This window comes from Hypanus sabinus, chromosome 9 (assembly GCF_030144855.1).
Source record: "Hypanus sabinus isolate sHypSab1 chromosome 9, sHypSab1.hap1, whole genome shotgun sequence".
In the NCBI taxonomy this organism is placed as follows: Eukaryota; Metazoa; Chordata; class Chondrichthyes; order Myliobatiformes; family Dasyatidae; genus Hypanus; species Hypanus sabinus.
This window is the reverse complement of record NC_082714.1, coordinates 163,616,699-163,644,072: the sequence shown is the minus strand read 5'-3', so window position 1 is coordinate 163,644,072 and position 27,374 is coordinate 163,616,699. Positions and strand designations below refer to the sequence as shown.

Genomic DNA, 27,374 nt, shown 5'->3' with positions numbered 1-27,374 from the left:
ATTTGTGTCAATGACCAACACAGTCTGAGAGGCAGCCCGCAAAGCTCACCACACTTCTGGTGCCAAAATAACATGCCCACAACTTACTAACCTTAACTCAAACATCTTGGGAATGTGGGAGGAAACTGGAACATCCGGAGGAAACCCACACGGTCACAGGGAGAACATACAAACTCCTTACAGACAGCGGCGGGTATTGAACCCTGATCTTCTGATCACTGGCACTGTAAAGCATAACACTAACTGCTATGCTACCATGCCCTAGAACCGAGGGATCTACAAACATCTAAACAAATTGCAGGAAATACTCAGCAGGTCAGGCTGCATCCACGAGGATTGAAACACAGTCAGCGTTTCCTTGGGGGCTGCAGGGAGGGCAATTGGTTCCATACACTCAGGTACTTCCTCAATGGGATATCATCATGACAAAGTACCCAGATACTCCACAGATAGGGGACTTACCAATCAGTACAGCAATCCTATCAGCCCCTTTCCATCATGTCTTTCCCTCTGCCTATCGATTCCCTTGCAAAAGTTCTAACTGACTGTGTTCCACCAGGCACGAGTTCCAGGAACAGGTCACTTGACCCAAACCATATCTAAGAGAGGATGTGTTGGCATTCTAGAAGGTCCAGAGGAGCTTGGTGCTGGGAATAAAAGGGTTAACATTTGAGGCACATTTGATAGCACTGGGCCTGTACTCGCTGGAGTTTAGAAGAACAGGGAAGGATCTTGTTAAAGATTATTGAATATTGAAAGGCCTAGACAGAGTAGTCATGGATAGGATGCTTCTAATTGTGGGAGAGTCTAGGAGAACCATTCCCAAACCCAGGAAATTCTTGGCAATAACCCACGGAAAAACTGAATTAACCCTATCCTTGGATATTTGTGCAAGAGGGAAACAGGCCCATCACCCATCTAATCTGCACCAACCATCAATGCTATTCCCTTTTCTGTGTCTCTGCCAATCTTTTTCCAGAAAGAGACTTTCCTTTCCAAGACATCAGAGGTATCCTCCTTCTTCAAAGTACAGGGTTTCCCTTCCTCCAACACTGATACTGCCCTCACCCACATCTCCCCCATTTCCCAGGCATCCACGCTCACTGCTTCTTCTTGCCTCCTTAACAGGGATAGAGTTCCTCTTGTCCTAACCTACCACATCATGATACTCCATATCCAGCACCTCATTCTCCACAACTACTACCATCTCCAAAGGGATCCTACCACCCATCACATCTTTACTTTGCCCCCATTCTCTGCTTTCTGCAGGGATCGATCCCTTTGTGATCCGTTGTCCATTCGTCCCTGCTCACTAATCTCCCTCCCAGCAAGTGTGACACCTGCCCATTCACCTCCTCCCTCACCACAACTCAGGACCACAAACAGTCCTTCCAGGTGAGGCAACACTTCACCGGCAGATCTGCTGGGGTCATCTGTTGTATCCAAGGCTCCCGATGCAGCCTCATCTACAAAGGTGAGACCCATCAGAAGTTGGGGGACTGCTCCATCTACCAAAAGTGGAACTTCCCAGTGGCCCACCATTTTAATTCCCATTCCCACTGCGACATGTCAGTCCATGGCCTCCTCTTGACCCACGATGAGGCCACCCTCATGGTAGAGAAGCAGCGCCTTATATTTCACATGGGTAGCATCCAACCTGATGGTATGAATATTGATTTCTCCCTACAGCAAAGAAAAATTCCCTCACCCCTCCCCTCTTCTTCTATTCCCTACTCAGACTTCTTCCCTCCTCTCAGCTGCCTATACCTCTCCCTTCCCTTCCCTTTCTCCTATGGTCCACTCTTTTCTCCTATTAGATTCCTTCATCTTCAGTCCTTTACTTTTCCCACTCACCTGGCTTCACCTATCACCTTCTAGCTATCCTCCTTCCCCTCCCCCCCCCCACTGTTTTATTTTGGCGTCCTTCCCCTTCCTTTCTATTCCTGAAGAAGGTTCTTGGCCCAAAACTGTCTACTGTTCACTCATTTCCATAGATACTGCCTGAGCTGTTGAATTCCTCCACCATTTTGTGTACGTTGCCAACCATCATCCTCCCATTCACCCTGATCCCATTCTTGCGTTCTCAATTCCCCTTCAGTTCTATCATGCATCCAGGGCCGTTTGTGGGAGTTTGCAATGTACAAGTTAAATTCCACATGTTGCCTTTCTCTCTGTGACCCTGTAACCCTGTCCACAGCTCACACTGAACGGAGTACTGCACATCATTTACTGTCGCCATGGAGATGGCACATTTAGGAATAAAACTGCAATGGTAACCAAATATTATTTTTCTAACAAAGAATGTGGGGGCATCGGAGAGGGTCTGGAGGATGTTCATGAGAATGATCCCAGGAATGAAAGGGTTAACACATGAAGAGTGTTTGATGCCTCTGGGCCTGTACTCTCTGGAGTTTAGAGGAATGCAGGGGGGGATCTCATTGAAACCTATCGAATATTGAAAGACCTAGATAGAGTGGAGATGGAGAGGATGTTTCCTATAGTGGGAGAGTCTAAGACCGTAGATAACAGCCTCAGAACAGAGAGGTGTTCTTTTAGAACAGGGATGAGGAGGAATTTCTTTAGCCAGAGGGTGGTGAATCTGTAGAATTCTTTGCCACAGATGGAGGGCAAGTCATTGGATATATTTAAAGTGGAGGTTAATCGGTTCTTGGTGAGTAAGTCTGTCAAAAGTTACGGGGCGAAAGCAGAGAATGGGCTGAGAGGAATAATAAATCAGCCATGATTTAACAGTGGAGCAGACTCGATGGGCAGAATGGCTTAATCTGCTGCCATCTCTTATGGTCTTCTAAACAGCGGTCAGTACAGCTCCTCGGACAGTTACGAGAGCCCAGGAAATTAATCAAACAAGCTGCAAGTTTCACAGGGGAGGGCATGTGATGTGAGATGTAGAAGGGAAGGACTCGATTGATCCTAGCGTGGGTTAAAAGTTTGGCACAACATTGTGAGCAAAGGGCCTGCACAGAGAATGGTGCGCACTTGGAACGTCCTGCCAGGGTGGGGGAAGAGACAAAAACATTAGGGATGTTTAAGAAACTCTTAGATAGGCACATGGATGATAGAAAAATGGAGGGCTATGTGCGAGGGAAGGGTTAGCTCTTGCTCATTAATGCAAATATCTAATCAGCCAATCATGTGGCAGCAACTCAATGCACAAAAGCATGCGGACATGGTCAAGAGGCTCAGTTGTTGTTCAGACCAAACATCAGAATGTGGAGAAATGTGATCTAAGTGAATTTGACAGTGGAATGATTGTTGGTGCCAGACCAGATGGTTTAAATATCTCAGAAACCCGCTGATTTCCTGGGATTTTCATGCACAGCAATCTCTAGAGTTTACAGAGAATGGTGAGAGTGGCAGGTCTGTGGGCAAAAACTCCTTGTTAATGAGAGAGGTCGGAGGAGAATGGGGAGCCTGGATCAAGCTGACAGCAGGGTGATAGTAACTTAAATAACTACACGTTACAAGTGCAGAAAAATATCTTTGACCACACAACACATCGAACCTTGAAGTGAATCGGCTACATACCTAATAAAACCATAAAAGATAGGAGCAGAATTTGGCTTATCAGTCCATTGAGTCTGCTCCACCAGTCCATCATGGCTGATTTATTATCCCTCTCAACACCATTTTCCTGATTCCACTCCATAAAACTTGATGCCCTGACTAATCAAAAACCTATCTACCTCCACTTTAAATATACCCAAAGACTTGGCCTCCACAGCCATCCAAAGCAATAAATTCCACAGATTCACCACTCTCTGACTAAAGAAACTCCTCTTCATCTCTGTTTTAAATGGACAACCCACTAATCTGAGGCTGTTTCTCTCACCCCCCCCCCACCCGGGCCCTAGACTCCCCCACTGTACAAAACATTCTCTCCATGTCCACTGTATCTAGGCCTTTCAATATTCAGTAGGTTTCAATGAGATCCCCTCCATTCTTCTAAACTCCAGTGAGTTCAATCCCAGCGCCATCAAACACTCCTCATACATTAACCCTTCCATTCCCAAAATCATTCTGGTCAACCTCCTCTGGACCTTCTCCAATACCATCACATCTTTTCTTAGATAAGGAGCTCAAAACCGCTCACAACACTCCAAATGCAGTCTGATCAATGCCTTATAAAGCCTCAGTATTACATCTTTGCTTTTTCAATTTCTCGAAATAAATGCTAACATTGCACTTGCCTTCCTTAATAAAGTGGTCACTAAGAGTACCTGTGTCAAATTACATTCCAATCCTGCTCATCTGGGACAGGAAAGACTTGCATTCCTGTAGCACCTTACGCATCTGTCACTGTACCCCTAACTATAGCAACAGCTGCTGAGGCAGGCCATAAGGAGAAGTCATTCTTGTAGAAAATGCAGAGGCCAATTTGTACATAGCAAGATCCCACGGGGAGAGAAGTACCAATGACCAGGTAACATGTACGAAATACTGGAGGAACTGGAGGTCAGGCAGCTTCTATGGAGGGAGATAAACAAGCTGACATTTCAGGCCAAGACCCTTCATCAGGACTGGAAAGGAAAGGGAATAGGAGTCAGAATCGTGACCCAGGTAATCTGAACTGTTGATGGTATGCTATCACTATCGGCCTGAAGACAGTCTGAGGAGCTCTCCTGTTCTTCATAACAGTGTAGTGGGACCTTCCACACACTTTTGAGAGGGTAGACAGGACTTCAGTTTAACCCCAGCCCAAACATCATCAGCTCTGTGTCAGAGAACCTTACAGCAAAGAAATGAGCCCTTCAGCCAAATGACACTGGGTCTACAATCAAACACTCAATGTAAGCAGCATGGTAGTGTACTGGTTAATGTAACACTATTACAAAGGATATCCATTTGGATATGTCCATACACGGCCTCCTCTACTGCCATGATGAGACCAAGCTTCGGCTGGAGGAACATCTCATATACCATCTGGGTAGTCTCCAGCCTCTTGGTATGAGCATTGAATTCTCCAACTTCCAGTAATTCCCTCCTTCTCCCTTCCCCCATCCCACCTTCACTCTGCCTCCTCTTCTAGCTGCCTATCACCTCTCATGACTCTGCCTTCTTCTACTATCCATAGTGCTTTCCCCTTAGATTCCTTCTTCACCTCTCCTGCCTATCCCCTCCCTGCTTCCCCTCCCCCACCCCTTGATCTTTCCTCTGATTGGTTTTCCACCCTCCTCCACCTTCTTTATAGGGCCCCTGCATCCCCCCCTTTAGTCCTAACGAAGGGTCTCAACCCGAAACATTGACTGCTCCTTTCAACGGATGCTGCCCGACCTGCTGAGTTCATCCAGCTTGTTTGTACGTGTTGACTATTACAAAGCCAGTGGTTACCATTCAGGGTTCAAATCCCACTGCTGTCTGTAAAGAATTGGTACGTTCTCCCCATGACTTTCCTCCACATGCTCCAGTTTCTTCCGACATTCTAAAGACATAGAGGTCAGGGTTAGTGAGTTGTGGGAGGTGGAAGTCTGATAATAGGCAGCCCAACACAATCCTTGCTGATTTGATTTGATGAAAACTGCAGCTTTGCTGTATGTTCCAGAGTTTCAATGCACATGTGATAAATAAAGCTAATCTTTAATATTTAAACATTCATCCTATTTTATTGTTCCATCTTTTTATTAAATTCCCTGGATCCTCCCACCCACCTACACAGTAAGGGCAACGTACCATAAGACCATAAGATGCTGGAGGAGAATTAGGCCATTTGTTCCATTATGGCTGTTTATTATCCCTCTCAACCCCATTCTCACTCTAAGCTTTGACTCCATTGCTAAACAAACCCTGTCAAACTCCGCTCTAAATATCGCTAGAGTCTGTTAACCTTCTGGGTCAGGATTTGGAATTCCGGAGGAACTGGAGCGCCCAGAGGAAATTGTCACAGTCACAAAGAGAACGTGCAAACTCCACACGGACAGTGATTGAACCCAAGTCTCCAGGGCTGTGAGTTGGCAGTTCTACATGCTGTGCCACTATGTTACCCTAATACCCTCGTCATGACTGGAAGCCTGTATTGTAATGCCTGCACTGTTTTGTGCACTTTATGCAGTCCTGGGTAAGTCTGCAGTCTAGTGTAGTTTTTCTTCTGTGGTGCTTTTACGTAGTTCAGTGTAGTTTTTGTACTGTTTCATGTAACACCATGGTCCTGAAAAACATTGTCTCATTTTTACTGTGTACTGTACCAGCAGTTATGGTCAAAATGACAATAAAAAGTGACTTGACTTGAAGCATCAACGGCTCTTTCCACTTCACAGATGTTGCCTAACCCGTTGAGTTCCTCCAACCTTTTGTGTGTTCTCCTGGCCCTAAACGTAGATACATAGACACATAGAAAACCCACAGCACAATACAATCCCTTCGGCCCACAATGCTGTGCAGAATGTGTACTTACTTTAGAAATTACCTGGGGCTTCCCATAGCCCTCTTCTTTTCTAAGCTCCATGTACTTATCCAGGAGGCTCTTAAAAGACCCTATCGTATCCACCTCCACCACCATCGCCAGCAGCCCATTCCACGCATTCACCACTCTCTGTGTAAAAAACTTACCCCCGGCATCTCCTCTGTACCTACTCCCCAGCATCTTAAAACTGTGCCCTGTCATGTTAGCCATTTCAGGCCTGGGAAAAAGCCTCTGACTATCCACACAATCAATGCCTCTCATCATCTTATACGCCTCTATCAGGTCACCTCTCATCCTCCATCGCTCCAAGGAGAAAAGGCCGAGTTCATTCAACCTATTCTAATAAGGCATGCTCCCCAATCCAGGAAACATCATTGTAAGTCTCCTCTGCACCCTTGCTATAGTTTCCACATCCTTCCTGTAATGAGGTGACTAGAACTGAGCACAATACTCCAAGTGGGGTCTGACCAGGGTCCTATTAAACTGTAACATTACCTCTCAGCTCTTAAACTCAGTCCCAAGGTTAATGAAGGTCAATGCACAGTATGCCTTCTTAACCAAAAAGTCAATCTGTGCAGCAGCTTTGAGTGTCCTATGGAATTGGACCCCAAGATCCTTCTGATCCTCCACACTACCAAGAGTCTTACCATTAATACTATATTCTGCCATCATGATTGACCTACCAAAATGAACCACTTCACACTTATCTGGGCTGAACTCCATCTGCCACTTCATAGCTCAGTTTTGCAACCTATCAATGTCCTGCTGTAACCTCTGACAGCCCTCCACACTATCCACAACATCTCCAACCTTTGTGTCATCAGCCCAATGTGTCATACCCTCTCTGTGAGATCTCCTTCAGCCATTTAAACAATGAGGGAGGAGGTTCGGGGTTGAGTCAATGCTTTGATAGTTGGGATCACCATTGATCTTGAGCCTCTCTCTTCCCCCCCCCCCAACAGGCTGGTGGTTTGACGCCTGTGGTCTGTCCAACCTCAACGGGATGTACTACCCAGCCCGCAATCACTTACGGAAGCTGAACGGCATCAAGTGGCATTACTTCAGAAGCACCAGTTACTCCCTGCGGGCCAGCACCATGATGATCCGGCCCTCAGACTTCTGATCGAACGTATGGGGCTGGCACAGAGCCCAGGTCAAGGGTGCCTGAGGACAATATTCTCTGGACATGGGCATGGGGACGATGGGTGGGGAACAATGGCAGGTAGAGGAAGGGTGTGAGCAACTGGTCACCAGTCCTTGTCCATGGGGATTTGTCTTTAGTGCTGGTGACCCACCAGGTCGGTGAGTCCCAGGGTCAAAGCCTGGGTGAGTCTGTAGGTTGAGGCTTGGAGGTCTAAGCCCTGTGATCAGTAACTCCGGGAGTCGATACCCAGAAGTCAGCAAACTCCAAAGGTCAAAGTCCATTAATTTCTGGTTGACTTGGACTCTGATCATCAGCTTCTGTCCCAGACTCTTCATTTATTGCCCCTGCCTCCAACTCACCCTCATCCCTGTCCCTAAACGCTAACTTGCCCCCTGACTCCCTGTGCTGCCCCCAAAACCAACAGGACGAACGTTAAAAAAAATCTAAGTCTGAGCCCCAACCTCAATGGACATCGCAGCTTGCCACCCCCTTGAAATTCTTCACACCTCTGTTTAAAGACTTCAATCTAATCTTGTAATGGTTCAGAGACAACTTGAGGAAGGAGATATCAGACAGATCTTTTCATTAAGGGGTGTACTTAGAAGTTCAAAGGTGGTAAAGGTTTTACAAATTACCTCCAGAGGGTGCTGTGCTGTTGAACTAGCATTTGCAGGAGGACTTGTAAAGGAACGATTGTTATTGAACTGTTATGAGCGTCATTAAGCATGTGTTTTCTTCTTTTAAGATCCACTTAATCATACAAATGTGTACTAGGTATTCACAACCAATGAATCACTTGTCAATTTAAAATGTCAGCTGTGTCTGGCATTGCTGGAGTGGGCTTGGAGGCGAATCCAATGTTTGGCCGATTTAAGTGCTGGGCCAGATTGAAAGTATCAGGGTGTTGGGGTCGAAGGCGAGGGACGGACGGTTCCGCTCACAGCTCTGAAAGGCTGCGGCCGGTAACTAACAGGCTCCTGAATCAGCTGCTGGCATTGTGTCTGCAGACTCACTGTCGTGAACTTCAGTTCTGAATGCCATTTGCTTACTTTTATTGTTTGCATTATTTGTTTTCCTTTCTCTGCACATTGGGCATTTGACAGTCTTTTTTTTAATGGGTTTCTTTGAGTTCCTTTGTTTTAGACCATAAGACAAAGGGGCAGAATTAAGCCATTTGGCCCCTTAAGTCTGCTCTGCCATTTCATCATGGCTGATCCAATTTTCCTCTCAGCCCCATTCTCCAGCCTTCTCCCTCTATCCCTTCATGCCCTGACTAATCAAGAATCTATCAACCTCTGCCTTAAATACATGTAAAGGCTTGGCCTTCACAGCCCCCTGTGGCAACAAATTCCACAGACTCGCCACTCTCTGACTAAAGAAATTCCTCCTCAACTCCATTCTAAGAGGATGTCCTTGTATCCTGAGGCTGTGCCCTCTGGACTTAGACTCCCTCACATTGAAAACGTTCTCTTCACATCCACTCTATTGAGGCCTTTCAACATTCGATAGGTTTCATTGATAAATATAGGCCCAGAGCCTTTCAATTCTGAAATCATTTTTGTGAACCTCCTTTGAACCCTCTCCAACGTCAGCACACCCTTTCTCCAATAAGGGAAGCAAAACTGCTCACCATACTCCAAGTGAAGTCTCACCAGTGCTTTATGAAGCCTGAACATTACCTCCTCGCTTTTATATTCTAGCCTTCTTGAAATAAATGTAAACATCACTCTTGCCTTCCTCACCACCGACTCAGATCTGCAAATCAACCTTTGGGGAATCCTGCACAAGGTTTCCCAAATCCCTTTGCACCTCAGATTTTTGAATTTTCTCTTCATTTGGAAAATAGACTACCCTTTTATTTCTTCTACTAAAATGCATGACCATACATGCCCAACATTGTATTCCATCTGCCACTTCTTTGCCCATTCTCCTAATCTGTCTAAGTCCTTCTGTAGCCTCTCTACTTCCTCAAAACTATCTGTCCCTCCACCTATCTTTGTATCATCCACAAACTTTGCCACAAAGCTATCAATTCCATCATCTAAGTCATTGACATATAATGTAAAATGAGACGGTCCCAGCACAGATCCCTGTGGAACACCACTAGCTGCCAGCAGCCAACCAGAAAAGGCCCCTTAGTCCCTCTCTTTGCCTCCAGACAATCAGCCAGTGCTTTATCTATGCTAGAATCTTTCCTGTAATACCACGGGCTCTTGGCTTGTTAAGCAGCCTCAAGTGTGGCACTTTGTCAAAGACCTTCTGAAAATCCAAGTGCTCAACATCAACCAATTCTCCTTTGTCTATCCTGCTTGTTATTTCTTCAAAGAATTGCAACAGATTAGTCAGGCAAGATTTTCCCTTGAGGAAACCATGCTGACTACGGCCTTTTTTATCATGTGCCTCAAAGTAACCCGAGACCTCATCCTTAATAATCAACTCCAACATCTTCCCAACCACTGAGATCAGGCTAACTGGCCTATAATTTCCTTTCTTCTGCCTCTCTCCCTTCTTGAAAAGTGGAGTGACATTTGCAATTTGACATTCCATTCAGAAACTTGCCAATCAATTGATTCTTGAAAGATCATTACTAATGCCCCCACAATCTCTTCAGCCACGTCTTTTAGAACCCTAGGGTGTAGACCATTTACTACATGTGATTTATCTACTTTCAGACCTTTCAGTTTCCCAAGAACCTTCTCCCTAGTAATGGCAATTTCACTCACTTCTGCTCCCTGACACTCTTGAACTTCTGGCATACTTCTCGTGTCTTCCACGGTGAAGACTGATGCAAAATACTTATTCAGTTCATCTGCCATTTCGTTGTTCCACCTAATTACTTCTCCAGTATCATCTTCCATCAGTACAATATCCACTCTCACCTCTCTTTCACATTTTAAGTATCTGAAGAAATTTTTGTTATCTGTAAGTCTAGCTTACCTTCATATTCCATCTTTTCATTCTTAATGAGTTTTTAGTTGCCTTCTGTGGGTCTTTAAAAGCTTCGCAATCTAACTTCCCACTAATTTTTGCTTTATTATATGCCCTCTCTTTGGCTTGTATGTTGGTTTTGACTTCTCTTGTTAGCCATGGTTTATCATCTTGCCTTTCAAATACATTTTCCTCTTTGGGATGTATATAACCTGCACCTTTCAAATTGCTTCCAGAAATTCCAGTCATTGCTGCTCTGCTGTCATTCCAGCCAGCATTCTTTCCCTATCAATTTTGGCCAGCTCCTCTCTCGTGCCTCTGTAATTCCCTTTACTCCACTGTAACACTGATACATCTGACTTTAGCTTCTCCTTCTCAAATTGCAGCGTGAATTTTATCATATTATGATCACTTTCCCCTAAGGGGTCCTTAAGCTGTCTAATCATTTCTGGTTCATTCCACAGTACCCAATCCAGAACAGCTGATCCCCTAGTGGCCTTAACCATGAGCTGCTCTAAAAAGCCTCCTGTAGGCATTGTAGAAACTCCCCCTCTTTGGGAACCAGCACCAACCTGATTTTCCCAATCTACCTGCAGATTGAAACCCCTCATGACTATTGTAACTTTGCCCTTTTGGCATGCATTTTCTATCTCCTGTTGTAATTTGTAGATCACGTTCTTACTGCTGTTTAGAAGGTCTGTATATAACTCCCGTCAGGGTCGCTTTACCCTTTCAGTTCCTTAGCTCTATCCACAATGATTCAATACCTTCTGATTCTATGTCACCTCTTTCTAATGATTTGATTTCATTTTTTACCAGCAAAGCCACGCCACCCCCTGTGCCTTCCTGCCTGTCCTTTTGATACATGTATGTTTGGACATTACTCTCCCAGCTATAATCTTCTTTTAGCCATGATTCTGTGATGCCTACAACACCATACCTGCCGATCTGTTTTGTGGCTGCCTGTAAGGAGATGAATCTCAAGGGTGTATATAGGATACATATTTTGAGAATAAAATGCACTTTGAACTTTTGATTTGGATGCACAAGTGTAAACATTGATAACAGTGTGCTCCTGTTGGGTGGGTCTCTAAACACGAGCAACATTCTTTCAACGTCAAGTCAGGACATCAACCAGTTAAACCCAGTGCTGTCGCCTGGATAAACCCCGTGCCTCTAATCAGTTAAACTCAATATTGCTAACTGGATAAACCCTATGCCTCTAACCAGTCAAGCCTGGTGTCACAAGCCTGTTAAACCCAATGATGCTAACCGATTAAATCCAATGCTGTCATCCAGATAGATCCAGTGCCTTTAACCTGTTTGCAGCATTGCAACTCAATGCTGCTGCAAACTGAATTCTGCTAACTGGTTAAATCCAGTGCTGTCACTCAAATAAACTCAGTGTCTCTAACCAATTAAACCTAAATCTGCAGACTGACTAAACCCAATGCCTCTAACCAGTTAAGCCCAAAGCCTCTAACTAGTTAAACACAATGCTACTAACTGCTTAAGTGCAACGCTGCTAACTGGTAAAGTCCAACCCTGCCAATCACTATTGTTTGGGCACTTTACATGTGGCAAAAGGTCTGAAGTTGCTTCCTGTGGGCAGTTCCCAGCAACACTCGAGAACAAGCCATATGAGGATGAGTGACCAGACAGCTGGGCGGAGACAGAGATTCAGGAAGATTTTGAGTCTATACGGGCTAAGATGTCCATCCTGTGCTTAAGATCATAAGACCATCGGACATAAGAGAAATTAGGCCATTCAGCCCATTGTGTCTGCTCTGCCATTTCATCATAGCTGATCTATTTTTCCTCCCAACCCCATCCTTCTGCTCGCTCGCCATAACTGTTCTTTCCCCGACTAATCAAGAACCTACCAACCTCTGCCTTAAATGCACTCAATGACCTGCATCCACAGCCCTCTGTAGCAATGAATTCCACAGATTCATCACCCTCTGGCTGAAGAAATTCTTCCTCACCTCTTTTCTAAATGGTTGTCCCTCTATTCTGAGGCTGTGCCCTCTGATGCTAGATTCACCCACTATAGGAAACTTCCTCTCCACAGCCACTCTATCTAGGCCTTTCAATATTCAATGGGATCACCTGCCCCCTCCCTTACTTTTCTAAGCACCTGCAAGTGCAGGCCGACAGCCATCAAACGCTCCTCATACATTAACCCTGTCAATCCTGGAGTCATTCTCGTGAACTTCAACTGAATCCCCTCCAGTGCATCTCTTTCTTCTCACAATCCTCCAAGTGAGGCCTTACCAGTGCCTTATAAAGCCTCAGCATTACATCCTTGTTTTTATATTCTAATCCTCTCACAATGAATGCCAGCATTGAATTTGACTTCCTTACCACTGACTCAACCTGCAAATTAACCTTTAGGGAATTCTGCACAAGGACTCCCAAGTCTCTTTCCACCTTGTATTTTTAAATTTTCTCCATTTCGAAAATAGTCTACGCTTTTATTCCTTCTTCCAAAGTGCATGACCATACACTGTATTCCATCTGCCACTTCTCCTAATCTATCAAAGTCCTTCTGCAGACTTCCTGCTTCCTCAACACTACCTGCTCCTCCACTTATCTTCGTATTGTCTACAAACTTGGCCACAAAGCCATCAATTCCATCATCCAAATCATTGACATATAGCATAAAAAGAAGCGGTCCCAACACCGACCCCTGCAGAACACCGCTAATCACCAGCAGCCAACCAGAAAAGGCTCCCTTTATTCCCACCTTTGCCTCCTGCTAATCAGCCAATCTTCTATCCATGCTCATATATTTCCTGTAATACCGTGGTCTCTTGTCTTGTTCAGCTGATTCATGAATAGCGCCTTGTCACAGGCCTTCTGATCCTCCAAGTACTCAATATCCACCGATTCTCTTTGTCTATCTTGCTTGATATTTTCTCAAACAATTCCAACAGAATTGTCAGGCAAGATTTCCCCTTAAGGAAACCATGCCAATTTTTATCATGTGCCTGCAAGTACCCTGAGATCTCATTATTAATAATGAGGTCAGACTTCACTGGCGGATAATTTCCTTTCTTCAGTCACCCTTCCTTCTTGAAGCATGGAGTGACATTTGCAATTTTCCAGTGCTCCGGAACCATGCCAGAATGGTGTCATCAACAACATGACGTCCCAACTCTCACACTCATGGCCCTGATTGATGAAGGCAAGCACTTCCCATCTCGTCTAGCTCTAGCACCAGTTTTAGGGAGCCATGTACTCGCACATTCCTAGTTCCTCAGCTCGACAACACTTTCCAGGGTCCTACACTTTACTGTGTGACCAAGGCCTGGTTTAACTTGACAAAATGCAACATCCAAGTTAAATTCCATCTGCCAATTCCTGGTCTCCTTCCCAGTTTGTCTACATTTGGTGGTAATCTTAGATAACCCTCTATGACATGAACAATTTGAGTGAACTGCTCACTACGTTCTACCACAGGGTCATAGAGTTGCAGAACACTACAGCACAGAAACAGGCCCTTTGGCCCATCCAGCTGAACCATTCAAGCTGCCTAATCTCATCTACCTGCACCCAGACCATAGCCCTCCTTACCCTTCCCATCCATGTACCTATCCAAACCTCTCTCAGATGTTGAAATCAAACCCACATCCACCACCTCCAGCTTGTTCCACACTCTCACCACCCTCTGAGTGAAGTTCTCCCTCATGTTCCCCTTAAACAATTCACCTTTCACTCTTTACCCATGATCACTGGTTCTAGACTCCTACAACCTCAGTTCAAAAAGCCTCCTGCATTTATACAATCTATAGACCTCGTAATTTTGTATACCTCTGTCAAATATCCCCTCATTCTCCTACGGCCCAGGGAATGAAGTCGGAACAATCACAGCACGGAAACAGGCCATCTCGGCCCTCCTAGTCCGAACCTATTCACCATTCTCTATAACTCAGGTCCTCAAGTCCCAGCAACATCATTGTAAATTTTCTCTGCACTCTTTCAATCTTATTGATATCTTGTCAGTAGGTGGCCAGAACTGCACACAGTACTCCAAACTGGGCCTCACCAATATCTTATACAATTTCATCATAATTTACTTATTATTATTTAATTATTTATGGTTTTATATTGCTATATTTCTACACTATTCTTGGTTGGTGCGACTGTAACGAAACCCAATTTCCCTCGGGATCAATAAAGTATGTCTGTCTGTCTGTCTGTCTGTCTGTCTGTCAACATCTGTACTCAGTACATTTATGAAGGCCAAAAAGCTTTCTTTAAGACCCTAAATACCTGTGAAGCCACTTTCAAGGAACTATGGACCTGTATTCCCAGATCTCTCTGTCCATCCAAACATCTTAGTGCCCTACTGCTCTCTGTGTAAGTCCTACCCTGGTTTGTCCTCCCGAAGTGGAGACCCTCACACTTAGCTGCATTAAATTCCATCTGCCATTTCTCAGCCCATTTTTCCAGATCCCACTGCAAGCTTTGATAGCCTTCCTCACTGTACAATGATTAAAGAATTTCCTTAGAACTAGGAGAGAAAGGCTATTTGGTCTGACAAGCTTGCTGTCCCACTTTCCTACTGCCCAACATTGAATTTCCACATCAGTTGTATCAAGTCTCTTTTGTACCCTCTCAGTAACCTCCAAATCCTCCGGCAGATTAAGCATCCAGCTTGGATCGAACCCCTGGCTCAGCAATCTATCATCTCCATCGAGAGGGAATCTGCATGTTGTTCCTGATCAGTCCGGAGAGCAGCAGAAGCAGCTGGTTCAGGGAATGTGCATTGACAGCTGGAAATGTATAATTCTGCACAGACAGGTTCACTGCCCCCTGTCTGCACTTTCAATGCATTTGCTATTTTTACAGAAGGAATTCCAAAAGCACTTGTGCAGACAGGTGATGAAAGGCTCACAGGTTCAGGAGATAAAGTTCTACCAGAACAAGTGACAAGTGTGAGCTGATTTAGAACATAGTACAGCACAGTAGAGGCCCTTCAGCCCATGCTGCTGTGCTGACCTTTTACCCCACTCCAAGATCAATCCATTCCTTCCCCGATGGTCATAGAGCATAGAGTTCTGAAACAGAGTCATGGAGCACTAGAGCATAGAACCAGGCCTTCAGGTCTATGTTGATAGATCCCTCAAAGTTACTGAGAAAGTTGATAGGGTGGTTAAGAAGACACATGGTGTGATTGGCTTTCATTAGTCGGGGGACTGAGTTCAGGAGCCGTGAGGTAATGTTGCTCCTCTATAAAACTCTGGTTAGTCCACACTCGGAGTATTGTGTTCAGTTCTGGCTGGCTCATTTTAGGAAGGATGTGGAAGCTTTACAGAGGGGGCAAAGGAGATTTACTTAGGATGCTGTCTGGATCAGAGAGCATGTCTTATGAGGATAGGTTGAGAAAGAAAGAGAGGAAGTTGTGGAGGCGAAGACCGTGGGCATATTTAAAGCAAAGATTGATCATTTCCTGATTGGTCAAGGCACCATGGGTTATGGCAAGAAGACAGGTGTATGGGGGTGAGTGGGATTGGCCATGACGGAATGGCAGAGCAGACTCGATGAATGGCCTAATGTCTTATGTCTTATGGTCGGTCGAAAGAAAGAAAGAAAGAAAAAATAGATTTATTTGTCCGATGTACATTGAAGCAGTGAATTGTGTCGATTGCATTAACAACTAACATAGTCAAGGACGTGCTGGGCGAGGCAACCCGCAAGTATCACCATGCAACCGATGTTAGCATAAAATTGTCCACAACTCACTAACCCTAACCCTAGCCTGTACATATTGTCCACAACTCGTTAACCCTAACCCTAACCCTAACCCGTACGTATTGTCCACAACTCATTAATCCTAACCCTAACCCATACTTATTGTCCACAACTCACTAACCCTAACCCTAGCCTGTACGTATTGTCCACAACTCATTAATCCTAACCCTAACCCATACTTATTGTCCACAACTCACTAACCCTAACCCTAGCCTGTACATATTGTCCACAACTCATTAATCCTAACCCTAACCCATACGTATTGTCCACAACTCATTAATCCTAACCCTAACCCATACGTATTGTCCACAACTCATTAACCCTAACCCGTACATATTGTCCACAACTCATTAACCCTCACCCGTATGTATTGTCCACAACTCGTTAACCCTAACCCGTATGTATTGTCCACAACTCGTTAACCCTAACCTGTATGTATTGGGATGTGGGAAGAAACCTGAGAACCCAGAGGAAACTCACATGGTCTTGAGGAGAACATACAAACTCCATTCAGACAGCAGCAGAACTGGACCTGGGTTGTTGGTGCTGTTTAGTGTTACACTAAACTCCATGCTACCGTGTCTCCCACGTTTCTAGCCAAAACATTGAATGTTTATTCCTCACCATAGATGCTGCCTGACCTGCTGAGCTCCTTTTGTGTTTGTTGCTCTGGATTTCCAGCATCCGCAGAAGCTCTTGCGTTACTGATTTTATTTTGGTTGGTAGGTCTGATGATGTTGACAGCATCGGCCTGTGCGATTCTTACCCAGGTCCTGAAAGTAATAAGAACACCCCAGAAAAAATTGGGTTTTGTCCCATGATGCACAGAAACACAGACAGAAATCCTTTTGATAAAATGAAACAGTTCCGTTTACTCCAATTACTCCGATCATTCAATCTATGGGGTTTCTTACTTTGAGGATGTATACGAAGAGAAAGAATTTCAGGTTGTCTACTGTCTACATTCTCTGATATTAAAATTAACCTATGGATTTGTGGATGTTCAAATATTCCAGAGGCCCAGTCAGTGGCGGGAGCAGAGCGCAGCGACGAGGTTTCTCGCAGGTCGGCGATGCTTGCTTAAAAGGAGAGCTTTGCAGGCGTCTGGATATTCTGCAGGCTCAATCAGCAGCAGGAGTGGAGCACAGTAAATTAAATAAAATACAGAAGGGACAAGCAGGGCAGCCATTGTTGGGAGAAGATGACGGTGAGAGTAGGAGTGTCAGGCTTTAGCGCAAAGGAGGCTTCGGCCTGGAAGAGGCACTGGCCCTGGGTAAACTTCTGTTAAGCTTCCATTTTTCAAAATTCTTACTGTGCTTAGTGAGGTAATGGCTGCTGTGTGTTCTTCATGTCAGATGTTGGAGTCCTGGGAGACCTAGAGACTCCCGGGGAACTACGTCTGCATGAAGTGCATCCAGCTGCAGCTCCCTGAAGACCGTGTTAGGGATCTGGAACCACAGCTGGATGACCTTCAGCTTGTACGGCAGAGAGAGGAGATAATCGATCAGAGTTACAGGGAAGTAGTCACCCCCAAGTTGCAGGAGGCAAGTGTCTGGGTGATTGTCAGGAGAAATGGAAATATGAATGGCAGTTACAGCAGAACACCCTCGTGGCCATTCTCCTCAATGATAAGTATACTGCTTTGGATAGTGTTGTGGAGGATGTCCTCCCAGGGGAATGCCACAGGGACCAGGATACAGGCACTGAGCATGGGTCCATGGTGCAGAAGGGAAAGAGGGAGAAGAGGGGAGCAGTAGTGATAGGGGACTCAATTGTCAGAGGAACAGACAGGAGATTCTGTGAGCGTGAACGGGACATGCAGATGGTACGTTGCCTCCCAGGTGTCGGGGTCAGGGATGGCTCAGACGGTGTCCACAGCATTTTAGAGAGAGAGAGAGAGCAGCCAGATGTCTTGGTACATATTGGTACCAATGCCATAGGAAGGAAAAGACATGTGGTCCTGGAGAGATAATTTAGACAGCTGGGCAGAAAGCTGAGAAGGAAGATCTCCAGGATAGAAATTTCTGGATTGTTACCTGTGCCACGTGCTAATGAGAGTAGAAACAGGATGATTTGGCAGATAAAGCATGGCTGAGAAGCTGGTGCAGGGGGAAGGGCTTCAGGTTTCTGGTTCATTGGGATCTCTTCTGTGGGAGGTATGACCTGAACGAAAGGGATGGGTTACACCTGAAACCGAGGAGGACAAATATTCTTGTGAGCAGGTTTGTTAGAGCTGTTAGGGAGGGTTTAAACTAGTTTGGCAGGGGGTTGGGAACTGGAATGAAGGGACTCAGGATAGGGCGGATGGTAAAACAGTAAAGATAGCGTGCAGTCAGATTGTCAGGAAGGGCAGGCAGATGATAGGACAAAATTGCAGCCAGTAGGGTGAGTATCAGTGCATTAGGGATGCAGAATCAAAAAGGGTAGCAATTACAGAACTCAAAGTGTTATATCTCAATGCACGGAGTATAAGAAATAAAGTGGATGATCTTGTTGCACTATTGCAGATTGTCAGGTATGATGTTGTTGCCATCACTGAAGAGTGGTTGAACGATGGTTGTAGCTGGGAGATGAATACCCAAGGTTACGTGTTGTATCGGAGGGATAGGAAAGTAGGCAGAGGGGGTGGTGTGGCTCTGCTGGTAAAGACTGGCATCAAATCAGTAGAAAGTTGTGATATAGGATCGGAAGATGTTGAATCCTTGTGGGTTGAGTTAAGAAACTGCAAGGGTAAAAGGACGTTGATGGCAGTTATATACAGGCCTCCCAACAGTGGCTGGGAGGTGGCCCACAGATTACAACAGGGAACAGAAAAGGTATGCCAAAAGAGCAATGTTATGATAGTCGTGGGAGATTTTATCATTCAGGTAGAAGGGAAGATCAGGTTGGTAATGGATCTCAAGAGAGTGAGTTTGTTGAATGCCTATGAGATGGCTTTTTAGAGCAGTTTGTCGTTGAGCCTGCTAGGAGATCAGTTATACTAGGTTGGGTGTGACGTAATGAACTGGAGGCTATTAGGGAGTTTAAGGTAAAAAGAAAATCCTTAGGACCTGATGATCTTGATTTGATTCAGTTCAACTTGAAATTTGATAGGGAGAAAGTAAAGCCTGGTGTAGCAGTATTTCAGTGGAGTAAGAGAAATTACAGTGGTATGAGAGAGGAGTTGGCCAAAGCAAACTGGAAGGAGCTGCTGGCAGGGATGTCAGCAGAGCAGCAATGGCTTGCGTTTCTGGGAAAAATGAGGAAGGTTCAGGTCAGATGTATTCTAAAAGCAAAGAAATACTCAAATAGCAAAATAATACAACCACGGCAGACAAGAGAAGTCTATGCTAATATAAAAGCAAAAGAGAGGGCATGCAACAAAACAAAAATTAGCAGATAGTTAAGGGACTGGGAGCCTTTAAAAATCCACAGAGAGCAACTAAAAGAATCATTAGGAGGGAAAAGGAGGGAAATATGAAAGCAAGCTAGCAAATAATATCAAAGTGGATTGTAAAAGTTTTTCAAGTATATAAAAAATAAAAGAGAGATGAGTGTGATAGAGGAATGCTAGCGTTAGAGATTGTGGGAGCATAAGTAATGTTCTTTCAAAAATTATTGGACTCTAGCATGGTGCCAGGGGACTAGAAAATTGTAATTGTCACTCCACACTTTAAGAAAGGAGAAAGGCAGCAGAAAGGAAATTATAGACCAGTTAGCCTGACCTCAGTGGTTCGGAAGATGTTGGAGTCAGTTTTTAAGGATGAGGTTATAGAGTACTTGGTGACAGGACAAGGTAGGACAACGTCAACAAGGTTTCCTGAAGGGAAATTCCTGCCTGATGAACCTATTGGAATTCTTTGAGGAGTTTACAAGCAGGATAGATAAAGGGGATACAGTGAATGTTGTATATTTGGACTTTCAGAGGGTCTTTGACAAGGTGCTACATATGATGCTGCTTACCAAATAAAGAGCCCGTGGTATTATAGGAAAGGTAGTGGTATACTTAGAGCATTGGCCGATTGGAAGGAGGCAGCGAGTGGAAATAGAAGAATCCTTTTCTGGTTGGCTGCCAGTGACTAGTTGTGTTTCACAGGGGTTGGTGTTGGGACACTTCTTTTATGATGTATATCAATGACTTAGATGATGGAATAGACGGCTTTGTTGCCAAGCTTGTAGATGATATGAAGATTGGTGGAGGGGTAGGTCATGTTGAGGAAACAGGTAGGCTACAGAAGGACTTAGACAAATTAGGAGAATGGGCAAAAAAGTGGCAAATCAAATACAATGTTGGAAAATGCAAGGTCATGCATTTTGGTAGTAGAAATAAATGTGCAGAATACTTTCTAAACGGGGAGAAAATCCAAAGATCTGAGATGCAAAGGGACTTTGGAGTTCTTGTGCAGAATACCCTAAAGGTTAACTTGCAGGTAGAGTCGATGGTGAGGAAGGCAAATGCCATGTTAGCATTCATTTCAAGAAGTCTAGAATACAAGAGCAGGGATGTGATGCTGAAGCTTTATAAGGCACTGGTAAGGCCTCACCTTGAAAATTATGAAAAGTTTTTGGCTCCTTATCTAAGACAAGATGTGCTGGCATTGAAGAGTGTGCAGAGGAGGTTCACAAGGATGATTCAGGGAATGAAAGGGTTAGATAGAAAGTTTGATGTCTCTGGATCTGTTCTCTGAACGGTGCTGGTTGAAGCAGAATGCACCTCCAATCCCTCCATCCCATTGCTGTGCTTAATTTCTTCTCATATTTTTGAACTGTTTAATACAAGTGATCTCTACAGTACAATTTTTCCTCTTAGTTTCTTCTTCTGACTGCTCGTTATTCAGTGGTGGACATCAGAAGAAAACCCGCAAGATTCAGACTTCCAATGAAGCAGCCATGATTGAATGATGGAGCAGACTTGATGGGCTGAATGGCCTAAATCTAATTCTATGCTTTGTGGTCTTATGGTCTTAAGAAAGGTTTGCATATGTTAAATCTGCTGCTCTCTCCCAAGATGTCTAACCTGCTGAGCATGGTATGTCCTATTGAAAAGTACAGTCACTATAAAGTGTGTTTACTTAGCACCTTAATCTAAAGAATTGTCCCAAAGAAACTCAGAGGGGCTAATGTCAATTGGTTGCTCACACTTTTAAAGATGTTTCCCAGAAAATTAAAATGAAGCTGTTTGTAGCTGCGACTCCGTTGCCATCTGCTGGTCAACCTGTTATACACTATTTAAAATAGAACATGGAACAGAGTATAGGCCCTTTGGCCCACAATGTTGTGCTGACCTTTTAACCTACCACAAGATCATTCAAACCATTCTCTTCTGGATAACCCTCCATTTTTATTTCATTCATGTGCCTATTAAAAGACTTTTAAATGTCCTTAATATATCTGCCCCATCATCACCCCTTGTCAGCACGTTCCACGCACTTACCACTCTCTGTGTAAAAAACTGACAATCCATCCTATGCTTTCCTCCAGTCAGCTTAAAATTATACCCCCTCATATTCGCCATTTGTGCACTGGGAAAAAGACTCTGGCTGTCCACAGTATGTCTCTTGTCATCTTGTCTATTCAAATCACCTATTGTACCAAAGAAAAAATTCCTGGCTCACTCAACATATCCTCATAAGACGTGCTTTCTAATCCAGGCAACATCCTGGTAAATCTCCTCTGTATCCTCTCTAAAGCTTCCACATCATTCCTATAATGAAGTGACCAGAACTGAACTCAATACTCCAAGTGTGGTTTAACCAGAGTTTTACAGAGCTGCAACGTTAGCTTGTAGACCTTGAACTCCTTCCCTAGACTAATGAAGGCCAACACACATATGCCTTCCTAACCACCCTATCAACTTGAAGTATTTACTCACTTCATCTGGTATTTAGCTCTTTGGTCCATGTTTGGACCAAGCAGGTGATGAGGTCAGGAGCTGAGTGGCCTTGACAGAACCTGCATCGTAAACAGGTTATTGGTCAAGTAGGTGCTGCATGATAGACTGTTGATGACCCCTTCCATTACTTTGCTGATGATTGAGGGTAGGCTGATAGGGCGGTAATTAGTTGGGTTGGGTGTCCTGTTTCTTGTGTGTACAGGACATACCTGGGCAATTTTCCACATTGCCAGGTGGATGTTGGTGTTGTAGCTGTACTGGAACAGAGGGGAGATTTGGCGTAGTGGTAATTACCACTGGATCAGTAACCTGGAGGCCCAGTTATACGCTGGGGACATGAGTTTAAATCCAACCATGACAGATGGTGAATTTGAATTCAATAAAAATATCTGATGACCATGAAACCATGTTGATTGTTGTAAAAACCCATCTGGTTGACTAATGTCCTTTAGAGGAAAATCCTGCCGTCCTTACCTGGCCAATTTGTAACTCCAGACCCACAGAAATGTGGTTGACTCTTAAATGCTCTCTGAATACAACTATTCAGTTGTGTCTAACTGCTGGGAAAAAAGAAAATCCCTGAGGAGTATTGATAATGGCTAAGGTCACCCATTTTGCAAAGACACTGCCCAGGAGAAGGCAATGGCAAACCACTTCTGCAGAAAAATTTGCCAAAACAGTGATGGTCACGAAGAGACCATGATCATCCTTGTCATACAACACAGCACATAATGAACAAACAGTGTACGATGTATGACTGTTGGTACCGTGGTTTATACCTTGGCCCTGAAAGAACACTGTTTCATTTTGCTGTATACATGAACATGTTCAACAAACTTGAACTTGTGTCATTTGCAACAAGAGTAGTAGAAGAAATTTCACCCAGCTGAGCTGCTATTCTCTGGAATGAGTGGTCAGGAGAGTCAATGGATGCAGATTTAACAATTAGAAAATTAGATAGCTATTTGATATAAAAAATTAAAATTAAACAATCTAAAAAATATTATCTAAGTACATATACATTACCATATACTATCTTGAGAATCATTTTCCTGCAGACATTTACAGGAAAGTAAAGAAATTCAATGGAATTCATGAAAAACTATAAATGACAAAGACTGACAAACAACCAATGTGCAAAAGAAGACAGATTATGCAAATAAACAATAAGAACATAAGATATAGGACTAGAATTAGGCCATTTGGCCCATCGAGTCTGCTCCACCATTTCATCATGGCTGATCCATTTTCTCACTCAGCCCCAGTCTCCTCCCTTTTCCTCATATCCCTTCATGCCCTGAATAATCAAGGATCTATCAACCTCTTCTCTAGGTACACCCAATGACTTGGCCTCCACAGCTGCCTGTGACAATGAATTGCACAGATTCATCACACTGGTTAAAGAAATTCCTCCCCATCTCCATTGTGAGAACTTGGGCTGTAGAGACGTTGAGTCTGCAGGTTGTGGAATTGGTTTAGAGTTATGGTGAGTGAAGTTATCAGGGGCCTGATGGCTCTGTAGGTTGCGGATAGGAGACGGGGAGTGTGGAGTGTGCGGCTTTTCTAAGGAGCTCTCACGGGAGATGGACTATGGGTCAAACACCTTCTTTCCTGCCACATACAGAGTTCAGTGAATCTACACCACGTCCCCTGTCTTGACCTCGACATCATAAGCCAGTCAGCACGTTGAAATGTAAGTTGGATGAGTACATTTCCAGATGCGTTATTGTGGAGGAACAGGATTTGAAAATATAACAGTATCCATGATCCGATCTCTGACATCAAGAGCTATCATTTTTTGTTTCCAGTCGCTGGCACCTGTCAAATTATTCAGCTGTCCCATGCCAATGACTTTCCTTTGCTTGCTAGCACAGCAGATTATAAATAAACTGGCATTTTAAAAACAGCATAGACTCAGTGGGGGAGGGGTTGGAATCGAAGGGATGCAGGAGGTAAAATAGTGAGGCGACACCATCAAAGGTGCCTGTTGGACTATAACATATAGGAGCAGAATTGGGCCATTCGGCCCATCGAGTCTACTCCCCCATTTCATCACAGCTTATCTATTTCCCCTTGACCTTATTTTCCTGTCTTCCCTCCGTATCTTCTCATGCCCCGACCAATCAAGAACATATCAACCTCTGCCTTAAGTACCTCCACAGCCGCCTGTGGCACCAAATTCCACAGATCCACCAGCACCAACAATCAGCAACCAGGGTTCGATTCCTGCCACTGTTCACAAGGAGTTCTCCTTGAGACTGCGTGAGTTTCCTCACAGTGTTTCCATGTCCTCTCACATCCCATAGATGCTTGCACATTGATTGTTTGCCAATCTTTGTCATTTATAGTTTTCATAAATTGTATTCTATTTCAAAAATTTTTTGAATTTGATGACATCAACCAGAATATCTTTTGCGATGAGGATGTCTCCGAGTTCACAGAGGGGTCACGAGCTTCATCCAAAAGTGCATCAAGTCAGTGTCCCCCAAAAACCGGTCAGGGTCTATCCAAACCAGAAACCCTGGATCAATAATTCCGTGTGTACTGCAATTACCATGTGAGACAGAGCTTATGTTGCTGGTAACCACAGGAACTCAAGAAGTGCAGCTTCGATCTGCACAAGGTCATCAAGGCAACAAAACGACAATACAGGGACAAGATCCAGACACAACTCTCCACCAACAACACACGCAGCTTACGGCTAAGGCTGCACACCATCGCAGACTTCAAAGATAAATGCAGTGGAGTTTCCAACATCACAGCCTCTCTCCCAGACAAGCTAAATTTTTTTTACTCTTGGTTGGATGTTGCCAACACTGAGCCCCTGAGGAGAGCTGCTGAAGCAAACCTGCACCTTGGTCATGTCTGAGGCTGAAGTACACAGGTGTTTCCAGTGAGTGGACGGTCACAAGGCTGCAGAACTGGACAGCATCCCGGGGTGGGCCTCAGGATGCGAGCAGCAACACTGGCAGGTGTGTTTACAGACAGTTTTAATCTCTCCCTCTCCCAGTGTAGAGTGCTCTCCTACTTCAAAACATCCACCATTGTCTCTGTACCTAAAAAGACCAAGTAGCATGTCTGAACGACTGGGGTCCTGTCACACTCACCTCAATAATAAGCTAATGCTTTGAGAGGCTGGTCAAGGACTTCATCTGCAGCATACTGCCACCCACACTGGACCCCCTACAACTCGCCTACTGACACAACCGATCAACAGATGACGCAATAGCCACACCTGTACACAACATTCTTACACACCTGGAGAAGAAGGATGCTTATGTGAGAATGTTGTTCTTGGACTACAGTTCAGCATTCAACACCACAATTCCCTCCAGGCTCAACAAGAAGCTCAGAGACCTCAGCCTTCGCCCTGTCTTGAGTAGCTGGATCCTGGACTTCCTGGCAGATCACCAGCAGGTGGTGAGAGTGGACTCCCTCACCTCTACCCCTCTGACCTTCAACACAGGTGCCCCTCAGGACTGTGTCCTAAGCCCCCTCCTTTACTCTCTGTATATCCATGACTGTGTTGCCACCCACATCTCCAATCTGCTAATTAAATTTGCTGACAATACTACACTGATTGGCCTTACTTCAAATAAAAATGAGGCAGCCTACAGAGAAGAAGTCATCACCCTGACACAGCAGTGTCAAGAAAACAACCTCTCCCTCAATGTCGCAAAAACAAAGGAGCTGGTTGTGGACTACAGGAGGGATGGAGACACACTAACCCCTGTGGACATCAATGGATCTGGGGATGAGGGGTTTAAGTTCCTCGGCACAAACACCACCGAGGATCTCACATGGTCTGTACATACTGGCTGTGTGGTGAAAAAAGTACAACGGCACCTCTTTCACCTCAGACGGTTGAAGAAATTTAGCATGCGTCCCCAAATCCCAAGGACTTTCTACAGGGGTACAATTGAGACCATCCTGACCGGCTGCATCACTGCCTGGTGTGGGAACTGTACCATCGTTAATCGCAGGACCCTTCAGAGAGTGGTGTGAACTTCCCACTATTCCCACTGTTCAGGACATTTACAGAGACAGATGCGTAAAAACGTCCCAAAAAATCATTGGGGACCCGAGTCACAAAACCCAGGATCAACAGATTCCGGGACAGCTTCTTCCACCAGGCCATCAGATTGATTAATTCACGCTGGTACAATTGTATTTCTATGTTATATTAACTGTCCTGTTGTACATACTATTTATTAGAAATTACTATAAATTGCACATTTAATTGGAGATGAAATGTAAAGATTTTTACTCCCCTTGTATGTGAAGGATGTAAGAAATATAGTCAACCCAATTCAAAACACAAAAGTCTAAAATTAGTGGATACAGCCCAGTGCATCACAGGTAAAGCCCTCCCCACCGTTGAGCACATCTACAAGGAGCGTTGTCGTAGGAAAGCAGCGTCCATCATCAAACACCCCCACCATCCAGGCCATGCTCTCTCTTTTCTGCTAGAGGTACAAGAGCCTCAGGACCCACATCACCAGATTCAGGAATAGTTATTACCCCTCAAACATCAGGCTCCTGAAGCAGCGGTTATAACTTCACTCAGCTTATACTCACCCCATCAATGAAGTGCTCCCACAACCACTCTTTATCTCATGTTCTCGATATTTATGGTGTATTTATCGTTATCATTATTTTATTTGTTTTTTTCTTTTTGTATTTGAAGCTTATTGCCTTTGCACATTGGTTGTTTGTCCATCTTTGGAGCAGTTTTTCATTCACACTTTTGTGTTCTTTTGTATCTACAGTGAATGCTCACAAGAAAATGAATCTCAGGGTAATATATGGTGGCAGATACGTACTTTGATAATAAATTTATTTTGAACTTTGAGCTCATTTTCCTGTAAATGCCTGGAAGAAAATGAATCTCAGAGTAGTGTTTTGATGATAAATGTACTTTGACTTTAACGTATGTTCAGGGGGAGGGTTAGTAAGGTGTGGACATGCAATTTTGCTGCCAGAGGCGTGGTGAAACTTGCAGGCTGCCCTCAGCACGATCCTTTCTGATCTGACATGATGCAAGCAATGAATTTTACTATATGTTTTGATGCTTCGATGTAGATGCGACAAATGCACTCAGTCCTGATGAAGGGTCTCAGCCCAAAACGTCAACTGTTTATTCTTTTCCATAGATGCTACCCAACCTGCTGAGTACCTCCAGCATCGTGTGTGAATTGCTCTGGATTTCCAGCATCTGCAGATGTTCTCTTGTTTGAAATACACTCAGTGGCCAA

At 44.5% G+C, this 27,374-nt stretch overlaps 1 protein-coding gene across 2 annotated transcripts in view; it reads left to right on the top strand.

Moving 5' to 3' along the window:
* LOC132400003 (angiopoietin-4-like) overlaps positions 1–27,374 on the top strand; it is a 107,197-nt gene extending 79,823 nt beyond the window's left edge. Inside the window, exon 9 of one of the 2 annotated variants that reach the window (XM_059981045.1) lies at positions 21,037–27,374. In XM_059981045.1, coding sequence (XP_059837028.1) covers positions 21,037–21,128 — 92 coding nt within the window. In that variant the 3' untranslated portion in view covers positions 21,129–27,374. The other variant, XM_059981044.1, reaches the window with a different exon arrangement.